The 23,459-nt window shown below is 42.1% G+C and overlaps 1 protein-coding gene and 1 long non-coding RNA gene across 4 annotated transcripts in view; one reads left to right on the top strand and one right to left on the bottom strand.

Moving 5' to 3' along the window:
* The window catches only part of SLC12A2 (solute carrier family 12 member 2), a 59,204-nt gene extending 43,979 nt beyond the window's left edge, over positions 1–15,225 (bottom strand). For 2 of the 3 annotated variants that reach the window (XM_027667581.1, XM_027667584.1), the window contains exon 1: positions 14,413–15,224. In XM_027667581.1, coding sequence (XP_027523382.1) covers positions 14,413–14,913 — 501 coding nt within the window. In that variant the 5' untranslated portion in view covers positions 14,914–15,224. Of the gene's footprint in view, positions 1–14,412 lie in introns of all 3 variants that reach the window. The other variant, XM_027667583.1, reaches the window with a different exon arrangement.
* Positions 15,226–16,620: 1,395 nt separating this feature from the next.
* On the top strand, positions 16,621–22,824 carry LOC113958943. The gene is made up of 2 exons (XR_003531658.1): positions 16,621–18,712; positions 22,558–22,824. It is a non-coding gene; the product is annotated as an uncharacterized LOC113958943 (long non-coding RNA).
* Positions 22,825–23,459: the final 635 nt, after the last annotated feature.

Below are 23,459 nucleotides of genomic sequence, written 5' to 3'. Positions count from 1 at the left end.
CAGAAATGCTCTTACTGACACAACTTTTAAATCAAAATAATCAGTCCAAAAATACTCAGTTATGGAGTTCACTTACACGGTTAAAGGAAAAGTAAGATACATTTACATGTTGCCAATTTATCATACATTGAGAGGACTTCAGATAAGAAATAGTTAATTTCTGCTCCTCACAGAATTTTGCATTGCTGTTTCACAGTATCTGAAAAATACAAATAATCTACTATTTCATCTCCAGTACTGGATCATAACAATAAGCTATTTGTGCCAATTGTGAATAGCCTCGTAGATTGGTAATGACAAAATACTTGGTAGCCAGAAGTGATCTGAGATTTTTCACACACATCCTGGAGTACAGCAGTGCATGGGAAAGTTTCTAATCAGTAACAATTGCTATCTAGTTTTACTTAAGAGGTCTTGATAGTGGTGTATGTCATGCAGCATGTTTGTAATGAACCTATCTAAATTCCATCTTAATGGCAACATACTTTGGCTATATTGAACTGTATGAGGTAGTACCAGAATAAACAGACGTGAAGTCTTCTGATCTTGTTTTCTTTTTAAAAATCACAACTTGGAAGGCCCAAGTAAAGGACAGGACAACAAGCAAGTTTGTGTGTAAGATTACTGGGTGATACTTCAGGCAGACTACTGTCTTTGTGGACTGCCTGATTTGGTATGTCCCTAGTAGTCATTAACCTTTAGCTAAACCATCCAATTACCCTTAGTCCTGTGTGGAAAGAGGACACCCAAGAGGCAGCTGAGACTAGAGCATTTAACTGCTTTTTCCGTCCCCCAAGTGTGACCAGTTACAGGGTTACCACATGGCACATAGTACAGAGATCTTACATAAATTCCTCAGAAAAGCTTCAAAACAGTAGCTTTTTCTCTCTTAGTAGGATATAGTACTGAGGCTGGTTCCAGCAGCTTATGCTATCATGTTAAGGAAAATTAAGAGCCTTATATTTTCAAGCTCCAATTCCTGCAAGGAAATGTAAAAATAGCATTCCACCACATTTAATGAAGCTGCTTACATTTAAAACTGCTTTGCACCTATGTATACCGAAACTGAGCACATTGCTCTTACCATTTAACGTGCTTGCTGAGAACAAAAAAATAAGAGAAGCCACCTGAGAACCATCTTTCCCCAAGAGGTACTGACAGAACAGTTCTGCGCAGCAATGGGTCTCTCTCTCATCAGCTGCAGTCAGAGCCTCAAGAGCAGGAGACCTGAGGTCAGAGATGTTTGCAGGAACTCATTTTCACAAGGGCAACTTTCACACATCTTCTGCAGCCTTTCACTGCAGCTTCCAGTGTTACAGACAAGCTGCTTGCCACACCTTACCATGGCAATTTCTTGTTTTCATCTCCCAAAGGTTAAATTTTGTAGGCACTGCCATTTTAAAATATTCCTTACTGTGGAAGGAAGAAAGCAGTAAAATGTATTGATCCAGATGTAGCATGCCAGCTGTCTGAACAGAGGAAGAATCCCTACTTGTAGAGATTATACTCTCAAGATATCCCAACTCTACAGCTGCACACCGTTAAGACTATGACTGCTCAAGAACATAACCCGACAGAATATTTTCAGAATTAACACAGCTCAAAACATACACAGAAAAAGAGCTTATGAACATCTGTTTTTTTGCTTCTTTCATTCAAACACACTTTATCCAATGGATCAAATAACAATGACAGATTAAAGAAAGTTATCCAAGTATAGCAGAATTACTAGACATTTTGGCTCAGATTACACTAACACCATGATTTTTAAACAGTACCTACTATCTTTCCTTGAAAGAGCAAACCTTCCACTTTCCCTGCTGGAATGAACTTTTGGATTCTAGCTCCCACCACTTACGATATTTCTAATTATCTGAATAAAATATTTTAGAAGTGCTAGATGTATTGCACACATAGAGTAACTGCACAGAATAATTCTGCTGCAAAGTTGTTTACTTCTGATATAACAATTACAACTTTTGTAAACAGTCTGTACTGGTACAAGTGTGATACTGGCTGATACGGTGTGATGCTGTGCGATAAAGTGTGATAAAGAATAATAAACTAGGAATTAAATGCTGTCTGAAGGACACCAAACAGTATCAAACAAATCTGTTCTTCAAACATTACTTTTGCAGCATGCTAATGGTTGCAGTCATGAAATTCTCAGTTTTTGCCTAAGGGTCAATTTGATAAACTGTTTTTATGTTTTAATGCTTTTATCTAAGTAGCTGTGAAAGAAATCAAGAGCACTGAGCTTCCTTTCCAAAACACCTAAATCTACTGGATGGTTTTAAGCAGACTGTTGTCCAGGGACACCAGACAGTCCTGTCATTAATGCTTTAGCCCATTAACTTTATCAAGTAAAGCCTGGAATCTTGGTCAGGCAATGAAATTCAGAAGTATTTCAGTACTGAAATATATGAGAAGAAAAATAAGTTCTCGCCAGTCTTTGACTTGACCTGGTGACACTGACTACTGTTTGTAAACAGTTTTTCAAACAATCACTGTTCATTTTTACCTTTGTTTATAGACTAACAAAAAAATCAAAAAATCACAGTGAGTTTTTAATACTAAACCTGAAAAACACCTCTGCCAGGTCTGACAGTTTTCAAGTGTGGTTTTTTTTTTTTTTTTTTTGTGCATGTAAGAAATTTAAGCTCTATATAAGCTCTAAAAGGGAGGAAGTATCATACTTCAAAATATCTTACTCTACATAGCACTCTCTACATAGCTCTTCTGTAAATTAATAACACTTGCAATACCATTGTTGGCAAAGAGCTATTTTTTCAGCATACCTAAGCCTCCCTCCCACAAAAACCTCAAAACTATACTCAACCAATATCCAAACCTGACTGAAACGGTTACTTCTTGAGAAAGGCATTTGCTAAGTGGACCTATCAAACAATGCAGAAGAATCTTAACATAGAATAATCTGGGGGAAACTGACACAACTGAAAGTCAGTGCCTATGAAAGCAAAGTCATAAGAAAAAAAAAAAGTATGCTGTCTACATCTCCCACTACCCTTGAAAGAACTTTTGTTGACCAATCCTAAATACTTTTAGAAAACTATCACCTTTCTACACAGTAACAGTTGAAAAGCCTATAAAACCACAAAAATAATCCTGTAATGAGTAAATCAAATGGGAAAAAACCCACAATACACATCTGTAGTACACACAAACTTTAAATACTGCATGCAGTTCTAGTCATTCCTCACCGTTCCTACTTTGCTGGAATAAAGATAGTGTCACAGTTATCATGAGAAAGTCTGGAAACAAAGAACAAGTGTTAACAACTCTCAACTAATGCTTTTTTACAGCCCTCATTCTGATGAAAGTGCAACGAAAGCGTAAATTCTAAAACTGAAAGCAGGTTATGACTTTCTGCATCTTAATTACACCATTTACATCTTATCAACAGATGTAAAAGTCTGAATCTTTGATGTTTCAAACAGCATTGTTTCTCACTTAAAAATTGCTACTCATTAAGCCAGTATCTTGCACCTGGGACAGTTTACAAATTTCTGATAATTCGTTAAAATAATAACTTAAAAATAATTTTAAGTTAAGAAAATAGATTCAGGTGTTCAGGTTTTTCAGGAGTTAGATGGGAAGCTGGACTGGTTAATACTGCTACCAGTGGGGAAAAACCCCAGTCAGGTAGCACATGCAAAGGAAAACATGGCACAGGACATATTCATACCTCAGTCTGCCTAAGCATCTTTTCTGCATTTTCTTGAAAAAACAAACTCAAAAAACTATCAGGGAACATTGCTAATCATTGCTTGTTGACAGCAGCTCAGAAATTTCAGTGGTCATTTTTGGTACTTTACTACTTGGTTATAAAACAGGAGAGAATTACAAATTCTATTAGTATATTTTACCATAATTCTGACTCCAGCATCTTTACAGTCATAACCCAGAAAAAGCCTACTAACCTATTAAATGGCATCCAGAACTTACCTGGAGCAACTGGAGATAAACTGCACAGATAAAACAGTCAGTTTTTAAAACTCGGGATTCCTTGGAATCAAACATGAACAGCTTCAACCATTGGTTACTCACTTCAATCAAAGGAAATCCTTTGCAGGTTTGCAGCCAAGAGACCAAAACTTTGTGCTTCGGCTATGTTACCTTCTCTACAATTACACATTTAAACATAGCAGCAAATGCCTTTGGCAATCCACTTCCACAGATTTTAAAAGAGATTGCATCAAACACAGAACATTAATGTTATCTTAAGCTGAAATTAAAGAGTGCTGTACTTTGATTACAGCAGAGCAATTTTAAACAGAAGAAATTTATAGTTGCAATTAACATGTCAACTGAAAAACTAGCTACGTCTCTGCCATCAGCTTGTGTTTCTCTGTCTTGCACTCAGTGCTTTTAATAGAGAAACATTAAACAATACTTTTTGTGTGTATGCATATATATATATACTTATTTTAAAAGCCATTTTTACTTTTATTATTTTAAAGGGAAAATCATACACTCATCCTTCCAACTCTTACAGTAGGATGATGCATTAATCAGTCTAGCAAGACTGTTAATCAAGAAATTTACTCAGGCAATTGATTTCAGCTTAGGAGTAAAACCCTTGTTCTTTCTAGGTGGTACGCTTACATAGATAGGAGCTCTGTTTGTGAATATTAGCACCACTTTAATGTCATACATGCACACAGTTTTCCTGACAAATCTCTAAGCTTACTACATGAAGGCTTTTCTCTTTAAGGAGATGATTACCATCCTTCTGTCCTAAAATGAGATGGATGTAAAATGCAATCTGGTAGACTTCTGCTTGAAGAAAAAAGTGTGGATCAATTCAGAAGTGAAGTAACAGCAAAACTGCCCACACTTAAGAGTACTTTAATTGGTGAAAATAGACAGAAGCTGGCCCCTGAGTAATCCTGATGACCTTGATTGCCATGGCAGTGCCCAACAGCCCCCCAACCTTTTATGTCATCCAACTAATCCAGGCATCAGAACATTGTGCAATACTCCAAGGGTGAGCTCATCCCTTCATCTGTATACTTTCTCTACTAGAATTTTGAGTTTTCAGTCTTTTCTAAGCAAAATGATTCAATGCTTTCCTAAGCATCACATCAAAATAAAGTCTCTCACAAGGCAGGTTACTAAACAGTGTCTCTGGAAACAGTGACAGTGTCAATACCATTTGATCTGCTTGTCATGAAATCAGCACAGGACATTCAGAATCAAATCTCTGCAACTTTCCTGACAGGAAAGGACTATCCGTATTTCCAAAAGAAAAGTTCCCAAGAGAAGCACTTAAGTCTGAAATCTGAAAGCCCACAACCAGTATGGTGTGACCAGACAAATTCCTTTGAAGTAGTTTCTGCATGTGACACAGCAGCAAAGTTTTGTTGACATCTGCAGGTATGCAAGAGCACTATCCTTCCTATTTGAAATATACAGAATGTTTTCATCCTCCATACCAAAAATATTAAAGAGAGCACTTAGCAAAATAAAGAAAACTCCCTACATCTTCACACCTTGATTCATACATTCCTCCATAGGCAGAGGATGACATGAAAACTCTGGGCAAGCTGATCATGAGATTTACAGACAAATGAAAAAAAGGCCTCTGTTCAGGAGCTCTGCAGTGTGGACACCCCATGAAAGACCCACAGTGCTTATGGTCTACACTCCCAGAAATACTGTAGGCAAAGTCAGGCCTTTTTGACAAGAAATAGTCAACATGGTCTGTCACAGTAAAAAAACCCACCACTAAATGAACACAGCCCCCCAAAACAACAAAAAACCCACAAAAATCAAAACCAACTAAAAAAAGCCCAAGTCTCTCCCCAGAAAAGCCCAAACTTCCTTTGCCTGTCTCTCTACTTCTAGTTAACAGAAAAGTGCACCACTAATCTGGCCAGAAGGAAGCATGATTTCCTGCACAAGTGTAGGGGCAATCAATCCATTCAGCTTAGGAGGAAGTCTACTTGTAGACTTCAGGTAGTCTACTTCACACCTCAGGAATGCACCTTCCCTTCTGCACTAATGTATTTGATCCTTTCCCGAAGAACCACTGTACTCTGAATGATTTACTCGAGAATTTATTCCTTACTGCACATTGACTGCAATATTCCTTTTGACATCTATTCTCCTGAAAGGAGAAATCACACTACCAGGAAAAATGCATCCAGGCTCTGAGTACAGAAAGTTTTCACATGAGCATCTGAAACACATAAGCCTGAAACAGCCCAGAATGAAGCAGATGCAGCACTTGACTGCACGAGGGCTGAAGTAAATCCAATTAGCAAGTCTCCTGCAGAGCAGTTTTGCATTCTCAATTATAGTCCAATAAATACAATGTTCTGCAATTAAGTACAAAAGAGAATCCATTTCAATCTTGTCAAGAAGTTGTTTTGAGTACACAAGATTTCCAAGTTGTGATATAACCCCAGCCAACACCAAGCCCCTCACAGCCACTCACTCTTACCCACCAGTGGGATCGATGAGAGAACGGGAAGGGTAAAAGCTGGAAAACTTACAGGTTGAAATAAGGACAGTTTAACAGGGAAAGCAAAAGCCAAACACACAAACAAGGCAAAACAAGGAATGAATTCACTGATTCCAATGGGCAGGCAGGTGTCAGCCACCTCTAGGACAGCAGGGTCCCAGATTACTTGGGAAGAGAAACTCCACCACTCCAAACATCCCCCCTTTCCTCCTCCTTCCCCCCACTGTATCATAGAATCAGCTGGGTTGGAAGGGAACTCCGAGATCATCAAGTCCAACCCTTGATCCACTACTGCTGTGGTTGCTAGACCAGGGCACTCAGTGCCACATCCAGTCTCATCTTAAAAACCTCCGGAGACAGAGAATCCACTACTTCCCTGGGCAGCCCATTCCAATGCCTCATTACCCTCTCTAAAGAATTTCTTTCTAATATCTAACCTAAACCTCCCCTGGCAGAGCTTAAGACCATGCCCTCTTGTCTTACTGATAGCTGCCTGGGAAAAGAGACCAAGCCCCCCCGGCTACAACCTCCTTTCAGGGAGCTGTAGAGAGTGAGGAGGTCTCCCCTGAGCCTCCTCTTCTCCAGGCTAAACAGCTCCAGCTCCTTCAGCCTCTCCTCACAGGACTTGTGCTCCAGTCCCTTCACCAGCCTTGTTGCTCTTCTCTGGACCTGCTTCAGCACCTCAATATCCTTCCTGAACTGAGGGGTCCAGAACTGGACACAGTACTCCAGGTGTGGCCTCACCAGCACTGAGTACAGGGGAAGAATCACTTCCCTGGTCCTGCTGGCCACACTGTTCCTGATACAGGCCAGGATGCCATTGGCCTTCTTGGCCACCTGGGCACACAGCTGATTCATGTTCAGCTTCCTGTCAATCCACACTCCCAGGTCCCTTTCTGCCTGGCTGCTCTCCAGCCACTCTGTGCCCAGCCTGTAGCGCTGCAAGGGGTTGTTGTGGCCAAAGTGCAGGACCCGGCACTTGGCCTTGTTGAACCTCATCCTGTTGGAATCAGCCCAACTCTCCAACCCATCCAGGTCCCTCTGCAGAGCCCTCCTGCCTTCCAGCTGATCAACACTCCCCTCAGCTTAGTGTCATCTGCAAATTTGCTGATGATACACTGAGCATGATGCCATAAGGTCTGGAATATCCCTCTGGCCAGCTGGAGTCACCCATCCTAGCTGTGTCTCCTTCAAACGCCCCTGCACCTCCAACTTCCTTGCCAGTGTGGCAACACAAAAAGCAGAAAAGGCCTTATCTCTCTGTGAGCTCAGCAATAACAAAAACATCTCCATATTATCAACCCTGTGTTCAGCACAAACCCAAACACATCCACTGGGAAGACAAATAATTCTACTCCAGCAGAAACCAGCACACAAGTCATCTTCTATACTCCACCTCCAAAAACAGGTTAATTTCAGGCATTCTTGCTCTTAACACCTTTTGGTTTTCATCCACTTCTGCAAAACAGAACGATGCACTTTGAGATGGCAAATGAAGTGGCAAATACATAGCATAATATAGCCTAGCACATAATATAGCCAAGCACAGCACAGCCTCTAAGCCAGCACTGAGCAGAGCTGGTACACTCACACAGCGCAGCACTCACTTGTACTGGCACAACCAAAGTTGCCGAACAGTTCAAAAGCAGCATTACTCAGAATAGTTTTAGGAGTCTCTGCCATGTAAACTGTCAGACTAAGATGAAACACTAATCCAGCATCACAGTCACTTTACAGATGAAACAGACATGGTTTTTTCTTTGAATTAAAAAAAAACAACAGAAAACCCCCCCAACAAAAACAAAACAAAAAACAACCAACGACAAAAAAGCCCACCACCAACCAACTGAATAATCTGAAATATAAACTGTTAACTCAAAGAAGGAAAGTTCACTAGCAAAATGAAGATGCAAGAGACAACTCTCCTTACCAAAATGGATGGTAGGAATTTTTCTACTCTTTTAATCATCATATCACGAGTCAGTTAAGTTTGTAGACCACAGATAATGCATCATAAGTCAGTTTTTATGCATAAAAAGGAATTTCAGTAAGTTGGTCAGGCATAATCATTATGCTGAAGTGCACTTCCATGCACTTAAACTGCAAAGCCTGGATAGCTTCCAAAATACTGAAAAGCAAACCATTTGAAGTCAACTACTTAAAAAAATTGTTAGTAGTGACAAGTAACCATAGTGTGACTGCTATTACCTATACCAAGAAGTGGGGGAAATAGGTTTGTGGTTGCTCATGAATGGATATCATATGAGGCTTTGGAAAAAATCTGAAGAATTCAATAGAAGATGTGGTACACTGGTTTAAATTACTCCAAGATACTGATCTTGCCAAGCTCCTCCTCTGCAAGAATGTTCTTCAAGAATGAAAATTATCTGAGGTATAATCAAGTGCAGTACCAAATGGGAAAAAGTTAATCTGAAGATGAAGATTTATTCTGCTGCACCTTCCCCTTTAACCAGTTCTGAAAAATGTTATGCTGAAAAAAAAGGCATCCATCTAGAGAGAAGTTAGTGCTCTTCTTTCAGGTTCTTTTGCATGACGTTAATAAAAATAAAAAATATTTTTATTTTATTTTTATATAATTCTTGAAGTTTACTTTGTATCATACACAATACTTGTACAGTAGTACAAATACATAAAATTTTTAAGTAAATAAATACACGCATATTAGGAGTGCACACCTGAACTTTTTTATTGATACAAGTGTGCAGTTGAAGGACCGTGGACATCACTGGAGTACTGAATCAGGGAATTGAATCACCACATCTAATGTAAGATTTTGCAGCTGAGGGGGTGCTGGCTTTCTATAAACCAGATCACCTCCCAGAACCAACTAAGATCTATGAGGGTACAAAAGTTCACCCCTTTCAGCAGGAGTCCAAACTTGTGCTCCGAAACTATAAACTGTGAGCAGGGTTCATTTATTTCCAGCTTCTCTGGGACAAAAACAAAGTAGTAAGAACAGTAGTAGCAGTTTGCTGAGGACAGTTTCAAGTGTTTCAGTATTCCACAGGTGTTTTGGACTGGAAACTTCTCACACAGATACAAGCATCAAGAAATGTAAAAATACAAATTATACACAGTCCTTATAAAATACAAGCAAAGTGAGGATTTTCCACATGGATTAAAAAAGTGTAAAAACATCACTTTGGATGGTGTCAGTAAAGCCTCATCTGAGTACAAGCACATTAAGATCAGTGCTGTTCAAAAGTGATTAGGGAGTACAATTATAGGTTTCTGGAATATCCCAAGATCGCAGAGAGCAAGACTAAGAGTTTCTTGTTTTATTTTAGTACAGCGAAGTTCAGAAAGAAAGTCTGAATTCTGCTCACATATATGAAGGACAGCAAGAAGGAAAAGCTATCAGAATCAAAAAATCACAGGGACTCAGGAAATAAGAGACCTATAGACACCAAAAAAGATTCAGCAAGGAAGTGCAGTAAAAACAATTTTCAAGGGGGTCTCAGTCTTCTGGGAGAGGGGAGGAAGGAGCTTTTAGAGACAGACTTTACATAATTATCATGGTCAACTAATCTGATGACCTAGAATCAGCTTTTAGCTTTTTATGCAGCTTTAGCTGAGTTCTGCTTTCTTTAGAGACCCAAGCAGACAAACCAAGAACTGAAAGAAAATAAAAATAAATATTAGAGGTGCAGCAGTTGTTTAACATTTTCAAGACAGAATACATTCTGTTAAAAAGTAGTGCCATACAGAGCCTTTTCACTTATGTTAAACATTTTAAGTAAGATGGAAAACAGCAATGCTTGAGAAAATACTAATCTAAGCCAGGAAGACAATTTAAAGAATTTATAGTCATCCAACTTCAGTGAAAACAAACAAATCCCCCCCCCTTCAATTCTGCATCAAGACTATCAGTAATGCCTTCTTTCTTACTTCTGTCTCCAAATTCAGATGACAGGTGCACGGATTTTTATGCGTGAGGAAGCAAAACACACTCGTGTTTTTAAATGCCTTTGGATTTCTTTTTGTTTTGCTTTATAATTTGAGCCGGGGGGGTAGAAGTGGTGTGAAGATCTTCCTCTGAGATCACTACCTTGTGAGCCTGTCAGTGCTCTCGCTGAGTATTTAACCAACAACAGAGCAGAGCTGCCAGTAGAGGGCTTGGTTCACACCGGATCCACTCAACGCAGCTGCGAGGGCTGGCACAAAGCTCAGACTAGAATCACTGACGTACAGCAAAGTTCAGTCTTAAAAAAAAAAATTACCAAAAAGCACCACAATTCATTCAATTCTATACAGAAAAATCATAAATTAAAGCACAGCAGTGGATGACACTGTGCAATTCTGAATACTTTATGAGTAGACCCCTTTCAAAACCAGGTCTGTGACATTATGCCATGGTAATTGATAAACTCAGGAACACGAAGGCAGGTGGAATGCCTTCTACAGGCTGTATTTTTACGCACATGTGTAGCTGACCCAGGCAAAACAGATATTTCTAAACTGTAAGACAGGAAAACAAGAAAATTAAGAAAAAGAACATTATTAAGAAAAAGAACATTATTAAGAAAAAGAACATTATTAAGAAAAAGAAAATTAAGAAAAGCAATGATGCTTTTACTCTTCCTACTGTCTGAAGGAAGATTCCCTCTGGAGGGCAGGGGACACCACAACTGCAACAAAAACCTGCTTGTTGTGTCACAGTATGCTGGTTCCCCTCCTATCTCTTTGCTAATAAACACCCTATCACCACTGCATCTCTGGAGACTAAAGTATCCCCCTCATCTATGACATAAGCAATTGTAACCCCATCACAAAAATTCCCTCTATCATCTCTCTAAGGCAGAGTAAGATTAACGCACACCACCTGGGTCAGAAACAGATTGATCATCTTGGCTATGACATACCTGGCAGCCAATGACATACTAAAACAAGACCCCCTCCCTTGAAATTTAAAATGATCTACCAAGATCAACATTATGCAATTCATCCACCTCAGAGTACTGCAGCATCACCCAGCCATGTTTACAAAACCAGATTCAAGAGCAATCTCTTTTCTGTTAGAACAGCCACTGTTGGAATGACCTATCCTGCCCGGATTGCAAGACAAACCCTTGAGAAATGGTACCCCTGGTGTACATGTACGTGCATCTTCCTCAAACAGTGCATCTTCTTCCAACAGTGCTTTTCTGTGAGAACAGAATCAGTAGAAGAGTTAGACATAATGAACCTTTGTAAAGAAACCTAGAGTGAAAAAAAATTTTTTTCTTTAACCGGCACCAGCATCAACAATGCTCCAACACTCCCTGACATTTATTTACCTATTGAAAGCAAACAGAATAGCACAAACTCTAACTGCAAGGTGAAATTGCTACATTCAAAGCAGTGAACCACATTGACAGTGAAAAGTTTTGGATTAACACAAAGTCACTGCCAACCTTGATTCCCTGGGTCAAGAGCACAGGCACAACAATAGGTATTCACACAGAGTAAACTTTATATAAGGGTATGGAGATGTTTGTACCAGCTGCCCTTTACAGACATGCTGTACCTGTTAAATTAGTATGAAATCCACAGCTAAAGAGCGATCTTAACCCTTCCAGTTACTGAAAATATCTTCTTTAATGCACTGCATTATTTAGCAGTAGAGACCACTAGTGTTAGTCAGCAGGAACTGAAGTCACTTTGGGAATGGAGACAATAAGCCCCCTGAAAACAGCAAAAAAAGCACAATAGCTTTGTGAACATCCTCTATAGAGAAGTACAGTACCCTCTTGATTTAAAAATTATCAGCACTGTGTCCAGAAATCAAGTACATAATCAGAGATGTATTTCATACCCCTGAGATTGGGAGAAATGTTGGTATCCAGTGCTATTAGTATGCATGACACACCCTTATTAAAAGCTTTTTTGTGTTCTTAACTTCACCTTGGAAAATGTCTTGCTAAGTTGGAAGCAAAAATAATGGCTTCTCCTCTTCATATAAGCCTAAATTGTTGCTAATAGATGAACTGCTCTGGAAATTAAACATCCTACAACAAAATAGCTGTGTTACTCCATTGAACTTCAACTCAAATTCTGAAGTTTATACTTGTGACCCTTTTTAAAATTGACACTAGACAGCAAATGCAACCAAAAATGCATATTCTATCCCCAGCATTTTTTTTTGAGGTGGAGAGGACCCACAGCAGACAGGGCATGACTTTTAAGGAAAAAAAAAATCTTCATGTATACATTTATCCACATTGCAGAACAAATTCATGACATTTAAGAAATTAAAGATTTGACTTAATTAATGCTCACAGTGAAACTGTTTTGATAATGATCCTGTCATTAGGTTGTCTACCACTCCTCTATGCCACAAACTACAAAGAAAATTGCTTGCCATGAGCTTCCTCTTAATGAAGATATCACCATTTTAGAAATTACAGTTCCAGAATACATTAGATTCTGCACTCGAATTTCTTAATGGTGTCAAAAAGTTTTCATGATTGCTGCAACCTAAATACACCAAAAAACCTACCTGCCAAGCTTAAGCAATGTTCTGCTTACAGTGTGGAGTATCCAAACACCCCGGGCGTCCCATCACGGCCAGAAGTCAGAAATTCAGGGAAGGGGGCAGGAAATCGCTATGTTTTCACATATATTATGAGCGCACATATGTGTGTTCTATTTATAGCACACCTAGTCCATGCACAAGAGAGTAATTGCCAATTTCTATTTTATACTAACTTAAAATCAGACTACAGAACATCATTTAACTCCATCAGAAGGGGACCTGGAAGGCAGGAGTAACTTGCTGTTACAGGTAGGTAGCAGTTATTTGGAGAACTAATCTTAGATGCCACAAGGAAGTATCTCTATAATACATCCAACAATTATTCCTATCAAGAGTCAGTTTCAAAAAATGGACTTAAACAATCACCACAACCTCCTCAAAAAACAAACAAAAAAACCCAATCCAAACCAGTACTGAACAGCCTAATAATGGTGTGAAAGTCTGGCAAGAACAGACTTTCCCCATGGAACTCCACCTATAAGGAGTGAAAGGTGAGACGAAAAAAGTTCTGGAAATAAAATATTCTTCACTGGGACGTGGCCCACATGCTCCTTTGTTTTCTCTAAACCCAGCTGAAAAACCCCACTGGAACATGGGCTTCTTGGAGCGCAGCAAAAACCTGCGAGGTAAAAGCACTGCAGTAGGTTTATCTGGCTTTAATTTAATCATGGTAGTTTAAAAAAAATGCATTAAATTAATTCTACATTCAGCTAAAGCTCGCCTTTTAGCCAAGACAGCCTGCAACACAAAAACAGCTTCCACTGTAACCCACCTCGAATAACACAACGACTTAGTAGTCCGAAATCGAAAAAACTTGAGGTCTGAAGCCCTGACACCGACAATGGGGCCGCTCAGCACCCCTGGAAAGGCTCGTTCAGGATCTGTGCCTGTGCGGATCCTGCAGCATCTGATCCGGATCCGATCAGATGCAGATCTGCAGATGCTTGGACACAAACCTCCGGCCGCTGATAAATAGGAGGAGCATCCTTATTTTTCTGACTTTTTTTTATTTTAAGTGTCTCTTCCGAGCATTTCCAGTCCCCTTCCCAGACTAATACCTATGGCAAACGCCCAATTTTCCCCAAATAGGGAATTAATTCCCTATCTGCCGGAGGCGATATGGAAGTGGAAAACCTGCTCGGCTGCGAACAGACCTACATCTCTAAATACTTCTCTCACTGGGGGGGGGAACCATCTCCCAAAACCACGTGGGGATGGGGGGGGGGGGCGTCACGAAACGAAAAAATAAAAAATAATAAATAATAAAAACGAGGCGCCAGCGATGCACCCGCGTTGTCTGCGCCTCCCTGAGGCTGGACGAGATTTAGCTTCTCCTTTTTTTTTTTTTTTTTTTTAGCTTTTTCTCGCTCCCGGGGGGCCGCTCTCTCACCTTGTCCAGCTCATCATGCAGCTCGGCCAGGCTGGGCCGGAGCAGCTTCTCGCCCAGGTCGGCGGCCGTGTGGCGGTAGTGGTCGATGCGGGGCACGGCGTCCATGGTGTTGTGGCCGAAGGTGCGCAGGTAGTAGGTGTTGGTGTGGGTGTCATAGTAGTAGTGGTGGTGCCCGCCCGAGTGCAGGCTGCCCTCGCTCATCACCGTGTCGCCGCCGTTCTGGACGCCGCTAACATTGCCGCTCTCCGAGCCGCCCCCGCCGGGCTCGCCTGGGCTCTCACCGCCGGCCGACGGGTCCACGAAGTTCACGCGAAACCTACCCTTGGCTTCCTCGCCGCCCTTCCCCGCCGCGCCGACGTCCCCGCCCGCTTTGCGGGGCCCCTCGGCCACCAAGTCCACCTGGAAGCGGCTCTGGCTCGGCGTGGGACCCAGCGCTCTGCCCAGCGCATCCTTGGCGCCCTCATCGCTCGCAGACGCCGGCGCCGCCTGCTTGCCCTCCATGCCTTCCTTCCCCCTCGCTCCGCTGCTCCGAACACCGCTGCTGCTGCCCCCGCAGGCGGCTCCCGCAGCTTTAAAGCGCCCGAGCAGCACCCCGGGGCTAGTGCAGACACAGCGGCGCGGCCCGCCCCCACCGCAACGCCAGGTGACGGTGACGGCGCCTCCGGTCCCTCCCGCCCGATGCCGCTGTGCCCGGGCAGGAGCGCGCTCAGCTTGCGCCGCTGGCGCGGAGGGAGGGATGCTGGGGATAAAACCGGCGGCGCCGCGCAGGCTCCGCCCGCTCCCGGCTGCGGCGGAGGGAGTGGCGGCAGCGCGTCCCCGGGCGGACGGCGGCGGCGGCTCCTCCCGCCCGCACTATGGCGGCCCCGCCGCATCCGCCCCGCGGCGCCGCTGGGAGGAGAGAAGACAGGAGCGGTGGGGGGCCGCGCTGCGCTCCCGCCCGGCACAGCCCCCTGGCCGACGCCACGTCTCGCGAGAGCGGTGCGGCGGCGGCCGGTCGGTACACCCGGTCCGTTACGCCCCTCTCGGATCCCTCAGACACACCCTGGACTCCCTCACATACCGCCGGTCCCTGATACAACCCCGGTGCCTCACACACATCCCCGACCCCCTCACACACCGCCCGGACCCCTCACTCAACCTCAAGTCCCTCACACGCAGCCCGACCCCCTCTCACATGCCCGATCTCCTTCACACACTCCCCTGGACCCCTCACACAGCTCCGATCCCCGTCACAAAATCCCCGGTCCTCTCAGGCACCCCCCGAACCCACTCGTGCACCCCTGATCCCACCCACACCACCCCTTGTCCCTCACACACACCCCGGACTCTTCAGACACACCCTGAACCCTCTCACACATCCCGGACCCCTGCACACAACCCCGTTCCTCACACAGACCCTTAAATCCCCTCACACAACCCCAGTCCCTCACGCAACCCCAATACCTCACACATCCCCGGACCCCCTCACACCCCACCAGGTCCCCGTCACAAAACTGGTTCTCTCAGGCTCCCTGTGAACACCCTTGTACACCCCTTGGTGCCCCTCACACACACTCTGAACCCCTCAGATGCTCCCAGACCCCTCAGACACTCCCAGACCCCTCAGAAACCCTCCAAACTGCCTCACACACTGCCCATACCCTTCACACCCCCCCAGACCCCTCAGATACACCCTGAACCCCATCATGCGCAGCCCAGTCCTCATAAACACCCTGACCCCTCACACACACCTGGACCACTCACATACACCCTGGACCCCTCATCTCTTGGTCCCGTCACACCCTCATTACTCACACCTCCCCCCATTCCCTCACACACCCCCTGGACCCAAACCCTCCAAAACTATTCAGACACTCCTGGATGCTCAGACATGCCCTGAACTCCTCACACACCCTTTGAAACCACTTATGCACACCCTGGTCTCTGACACACCCCCCCAGACTCCTTCACACGTACCAGTCCCTCACATACACCCCAGCATCTCCTCACAGACACCCCAGTCCCTAAAACACCTCTGGACCCCCAAACACCCCTGGACCCCTGAAACACCCCCAGGGCCCCTCACACACACCTCAGTCCATCACACGCCCCTTGACCCCTCTCACACACCTCAGGTACCTTCTCACATACCCCTTGGACCCCCTCACACACACCCCCATCCCTCACACACCCCCTGCTCCCCCTCAAACACCCCACAGAATCCCAGAATGGTTCAGGTTGGAAGGGACCACAGTGGCTCAGCTGGTCCCACCTCCCTGCTCCAGCAGGGTCATCCCAGAGCACATGGCATGGGACTGTGTCCTGACAGTTTTGGAATATCTCCAGTGAGGGAGACTCCACGTGCTCTCTGTGCAGTCTGTTCCAGCGCACGGTCACCCACACAGTGAAGCTCTTCTTCATGTAGAGGTGGAACTTCCTAGGCATCAGTTTCTGTCCATTATCTCTTGTGTTCTGTTGTTCGGCACCACCAAGAGGAGCCAGGCTCCATCTTCTTGGCAACCCCCCTTTATACACATTGATGAGGTCCCTCCTCAGCTGTCTGTTCTTGAGGCTGAACAGGCCCAGCTCGCTCAGGCTTTACTCGTAAGAGAGATGCTTCAGCCCCTGAACCATCCTCGTTGGCCCCAGACCCCCTCAAATACCCCCCATACCCTTCACGCACCCCCAGATTCCCTCACACACACCGCAAATCCCCCTTTTCACCTTCCAGCCTCCAGATCTCTGCCAAGTGTACTGTAAAAACCACTTGCATAATAGATCTACTGTCAGTAATGTCTTTTTCTGCTGCAGTTTTTCATCCCTATCCTTTTAGAGCTCATTCTTTCTTCAAAACTATACACAGTTCTTTAATTTGAAAAGTGGGGTCATTCCACCTCCCTGCTCTTACTGGAATAAAAGTGCCTGGATAATCCATTAAAGCATAGAAAGTTGGCTCTGAGGGTGTGAAAAGAAACCTCAGATGTGAGTCAAATGCTTCAGCTTCCATAGTCAGAAATTAAGCAGGGACTCACCAATGATTTTCATTGTGTAATTTTTTGTATTTATACTTGAAGGCAGTATCTCACAGACTATTAGAAGGGGGCTGTGTCTTCAAAACTCTGCTTAGGTGGTAAAAATCATTTAGCAAATGTTCACTTCAGTTAGGCCTCTAGAGCAATGGTGCCTCTTTATTTCGATGACATTATAGTTAGTATTTCTTGGTTCCAAACCTCTTTTTTCCCTAGTGTGCAGTTTTGTATATTTTCCCCCTCTGCCTAGCAAAGTCTGAGTGCCAACATCCATTTTCTAACTCAACGCTTCTCTGCTGTTTTATTTCAATTAACAACAAACCTGGTGACATAATCCAACAGAAAAGGACTGGAGCTGTAAAACAAAGCTTGCTTTTCCATAACAGTTAGTTAGAGGAAGAAGTATTTCAATTTTAGGGATGTGTATATGCCTAAAAAAAGCTGAAGATGCCTTGGCAGATTTTTCAAACACTGTTCTAGAAAAAAAACCAAACAATAAAAATCTTATAATTCAAAACACTTTGAGAAATTCCTTGGTTCACTCAAAATTTAAAAAAAAAATAAAAGTTTTAAAAAATGCAGAATTTGGCAAATTTTCAGAATGTGAAGAAAAATAATCTGTGTGTGAACTGGAAAATAAAATATCAAGCTGTGCTGACGTTTTCACTACTTTGTTTGAAAGACAGTGGATGATGAAGAGAACGAGTCAGAATAAAAGATTTTTGCTCAGAACTGAAAGCAAACAGCACCCAAACAGCAGATGAAACACAAACAAAATCCACTGGAACATTTTTATTGGCAGACATAAACACTTCTTGACCGACATCTGCATAGAATATCATATGATAAGGTGTTTGGAAACAGTTTAGACTTGGAAATGGTGATTTCTGTCAGTTCCCTGTATATATAAGTAAAAACACAGGAGGAAAGCAGCTTGTGAAATCCCACGGATTGGTGATGATGGGATTATGGCATTTAGCTATTTTAAAGAGCATTCGACATGTGTGTTGGCTGTGTCTGCATAGTGTTAGTTCCTCTTTGGTCTGCATTCATATCATTGCAATGCAATGCTCAAAAGTTTAACATGTCCCTCAGTTGTGAATCCCCAGATCCAGTGATGAGGTTGACCGTACTCATGCTGAGGACAATCGAAGCTTTACATTTTAGGCTTCAAGAAGTTCCTCTTTAGAAGAAGGAAGAGGGAAGTGGGTGCAAAGAGTGTGCTAATGGGAAGAAAATGGTGCACAAAGAAGCCCTGAGAGAGGAGAGCACATCATCCAGATGGAAAGACAGTAAGAGAATCTAACTGTAAGGGAGAATAAAAGGCACATAAATTCCCATTAACTGCCAATTAAAATGTCATCAATACTAAAAAATACACTTTGAGAAAAAAAAAGGCTCATAATTAAATGGTTTCTGACATACAACTACTTAAAACATTATCACGGTAGAGTTTGGGTATTGTTGGTGAACAAAACAAAAGGATAACATGTTAAATAAAAGTAAGCAATAAGTTACTCTTGTTCTGGTCAAGATTATTTACCACAGAACGTTAGCAATTTTTTGTTTCTAAAAAGGGAGGAGAGAGGAGCTATAGAGGGTTTCAGTGTCCTCTCAAAGATGCAAAAGCATTACTGAAAATCCCAGACTTGGTTTTTGTCACCAGGCATCCTTTTCGACTTTGAACATGCCATTTGCCATCTTCAATTGATACACCATAGTCCTCATTTGATAACCAATGCACTGGAAAATGCAAACATTTTATGATACTGTGATTGTGGTAATCATTTAGATCTTGACTAGATCTCTTTCCCATTTGCCTCTTTTCCAAGCAGAAGAACTCTAATTTTAAGTCCTTGCTCCTGTGGACACTGTTCCTCACTTTGCATCTCTTTGGTTCTAACAGATCCTTTTTGAGCGGTCTCAGAGTTGCAAGCCTGTAGATCCACAAGTCCACAGGTCTCCCCTCAGATCATTAAAACTGGGTATCTGTTTTCAAAGTTCATGTCCTCAGGCACAAAGCTGGTTTTAAGATGCTGTGCATCAGAGTTAATAATTCAGCAAGTTCATCCTTGAGTTCCTCTAGCACTTCTGAGTGTCATTTGGATGTATTGCCTTGTTACTGTTCAGGCAGATCCCTCCTATTCATTCCTTGCAAAAAGATTCCATCAGAGGAACATCTCCTGCCTCTTCCAAAGTGCAGGCAGATGACAAGAATTCATTTTGGTTCCTGATAGGGCCTTATCTTCTCTGAGAGCTCTTTTTATATCATTGTCATCCATTGGCCTTAGTTTCTAGACAGGCTTGCTATTCCAGATGCTTCTAAGGGGTGATTTCTTACTAATTTTTTTTTCCTGTATGTTCTGTTTGGGCAGTCATTTCATGCTTATCATGTGTTCTGGTTTAGGCTTACTATATTTTGACACTCCAGGTTTTCCAAGAAAAAGGTTTCTTCTTGTAGCTTGCCTTATTCCTACTGTTTGGTTGCACCAGTTTCCTCTCAACCTTTCTCGAGACATTCTTGGTTGGTGATACAAATTTGTCATCTCTCAAAAATTATGTTTTTCCTCAATTGGCACCTGTAAGAACCTAGCTGGTTTTGGTCTCCTTGCCAGCTTTGTCTTTGCCAACTTACTCATTTTGGGGGTTTGTTTTTTGAGCTTAGGTCTGCTGGATTCTGCGGTTTTGTATACTTCTTGTGCCTGCAGGGCAAGCTGTAGTCCTTGTTGCAATGCAGTTCTTCAGTGCTAAAATTTTAGAGCAGGTCCTGTGCTGCTTAAACCGTAATGAGGGTTATTTCCCCTTTTGTGTATCATTTGCCCAGATGTTCCTTGATACAGTTGTTGTTAGCATCTAAAATTGTTGTTTCTTCATCTCAATCCCATGTCACATTTCCCCAGCCTGCACGCAGCCTGATACATCATTGCTCCTTTTCCTTCCTTCATTTTTTTTCTTCTATATTCTTCCCTTCCTTCTTTTTTTCCTTCCTGTTCCATAGTAAATAGAGGCAGAGTTAGTATTTGTATTGTCCTCCTGTGCTGTTTATTGTGTTCTTTATAATTATTACAGGTGTTCATCCAAATCAGTGTTTAAGTAATGCTGTCTTTCTTTTCCAAGAAACCTAGATGAAGTCCTAACAAATACTGTATTGTCAGGTGGCAACTTACTTGTATTTGTATTACATTAATCCTAGCTTACAAGAAAAAAAGGTAATTGCAGCAACACTTTTGAGAAACTGCCAGATAAATCCTGTGATTAAGACACTCAGAAATTAAATCCGTTTGCTGGCAGCCAGATGTGGTGCTGGAAAATCTTTTCCAGGGGGCCTTTCTTGTTCTGACCACGCTTTTGCTCCATCCATGTATGCCGTCAATATCCCACTGTTTTTGTTTTTATGGACCTAGTGGTAGTGGGACCACCTCCATATTGATGCCATGCCTAAAATTTCAGTATTTCTAACATTCTCTGAAGGCTGACGTGCAAGATAGTTTTTGGATGACTTCTTCAAAGGACTTCAGTTTTAATACTCTGCCAGCAATGTATTTACTTAGGAGTGAGATGGAGGGTATATGTCATCTAAAAATGTAAGGTTTTTCATTTTTGGTAGCTGGAGGAGGGATATTCAGTACCTGCTGCCTGCTCTGAGTTTGTGAGTTTCTGTGTCTAGTTTTAGGGTGCTGGTTTATCTTTAAAGTTCTGGTTGTCTTCGTATCCAAGAGACTGCCTTTAATTCTGTGCCCATATCAGTCCAGTTGAGACCAGTAAAGCCCCACAGGCTCTAGAAACCACTGCCAAGGTGTACATGTGACACAGTGAGATTAAATGCAAAGACCTTATAATTATGAGCTTCAATTATCACATATCATTCAGAGCACTTAATGTCTGACTCATTCCTTTTTTTTTTTTTGTCCAGCATTTGAAAATTGTAGTCTGTACGTACATGTGTTAGGAAGAAGAAATTCTTCAAAGAGAGATGGAGTTCATTATCTTAAACTCCTGCGGTTATAGGCAGATACACCAAGAATAATTTGGGAATATAGATGAAGTAATTGCAACAATTCTGGAAATGTAAATAAATAAGCCAACAAACATGTTTTTGTGCAGTATAATGTTTCTTCAAAGCAAAATTATACTCTTTGTGAATTTTTTTGTTATGTTTCTAGTTTTAGTAATTTCTACTTGTCTCAGTCTCTAAGGAATTTTATAGTAGATGAAGCTGCAGGGTATCATTGAGGTAAAGTGGGCAGCCTGAATGCTCAGTAACTGTTCAGTGCAGACTACAGAGTATTAACTTTGATCCAAACCATGCAGCCAAGTATTTCAGGACAGAGCTCACAGTCAATCGCACAACAGATCATCCTATTTCATTTCTCTGTGAGGTAGGAACCTGTCCTGATACTTTATTCCTGACATCTCTGTGTGAATTAAGTCGATTTCACATGACTCAGTTGCTTCTTCAGTTCATCTCTCCGCTCTTTGGATCTACAGGCAGGAATCTGTCTCAGACATAAAGCTTCTGGAGATTGTAGTCTAGATATGGTCATGAGCTAGCCAGAATACAGGGATGAGGAAATACTTTACCCTCCAGGGGTGTAGCTGTTTCCCATTTTTCCTTTTCAAAGAGATGTATTTTGGGTTTGGTTACTTAATCATGTTTCTTGAAGATAGAATAGCTTCCACATCTTTGTTTCCCTTTCATTATCTTCTGAAATGTGTGTCCTTTGGAGAAAATACACATTTTGTGAAGAAGCTGGAGGAGGCGGGTTGGCCAGCAGCCCACCAGTATCCACAGATATCTGTATTTCCAGAGGCTCAAGCCAGCCAACCACATTCTACTCACACAATTAATTTTCAGTCCTTTTCTTTTAATTCTTCTTGCAATATGACAGTCAGCCCATTAATATTTTTTTTTATTTCATGTTCTATAAACACTCATTATCGAAATGGAGTAGAAGTTACCAATCATTTATGCTACAGTCATCCTTTTGTAGGTTTTTTTTTTCACCTGACTACTTCATTCACTGTTTTGAAAACTCTTAGGTTTTGTCCTACCTTATTATAATATATTATTTTAGACACTTTTTCCTGCATTTTTGTTACAAGGAACCATCTATCACTATTTGTTGTTTAGTGACAGGTTGGTGAAGGGACAGAAGACTAAAAGAAGTGTAGGAAACCAAGTAAGTGAGCAAATACAACCTGCTGGATCCAAGAGCCTGGAAGAGGGAGAGGTGAGGCTGCTCAGCTCCAACTCCCTGGGTCTAGCCAGCACTGAGGCCAGAGATGTGATCTCAGCAAGCAGATGCACACAGAGCTCAGCTATACACCATGGACATACCTGATGATTTAAACGTTGATCCATTTGAGGACTATAACACAGTTTTCTCAAAAAAAAAAAAAAAAAGGCAGCAAATCTAGAAAATCCTAGTATTTCAAATTAAGTTTATGCCTGTAAACAATAATCCAGAACTAATGGAAACTACAGAAATCAGTAGAATGGCATTTTGCTTTCACAGCCTTTGTAGTCCAAGTGATGCTGACGGGTTCATATTGACTTATCTTACTGTTTTTTGACCATAGCTGTTCAGATTGTCTCTCATGTCACAAACTGTCATGATTTGCCTCTAAAGTGTAACTATCAGCTTGAGCATTTATTAAAGAGTTTTTCATGGTTACTGCCTGATGTCACTTGATGCCAGTCATGTCTCCATGATACCTTATATGCATTATTTCGTGTGGAATCAGTGGATTCCTTATATGTAGCTTTACAGCAGTTTAAACTTGCGAAGTCTTGTATGCTGACCTTATAGAAGTTAAATCAATTTGAGTCAGATTTGGGATCTACCACTCATCAACAGAAGTTCTAACATGCATTTTAACAAGAGTGGGAACCTGAGCAGGCACTGCCAAAGAGATTCATGTGTGCTACATCTCCCTGCAACGAAAGAATTTTTCATTCCTTTCTGCTACTGAATTTGCCAGAAAGACAGATTTTAATTAATTCTAGGATGCTTTCTAAGGTGGTCAGAAATCTAAGAA

This window comes from Corapipo altera, unplaced genomic scaffold (assembly GCF_003945725.1).
Source record: "Corapipo altera isolate COAL_440 unplaced genomic scaffold, ASM394572v1 61003, whole genome shotgun sequence".
NCBI lineage: Eukaryota > Metazoa > Chordata > Aves > Passeriformes > Pipridae > Corapipo > Corapipo altera.
The sequence above is the reverse complement of the archived record's forward strand: the minus strand, read 5'-3'. Positions and strand labels throughout refer to the sequence as shown.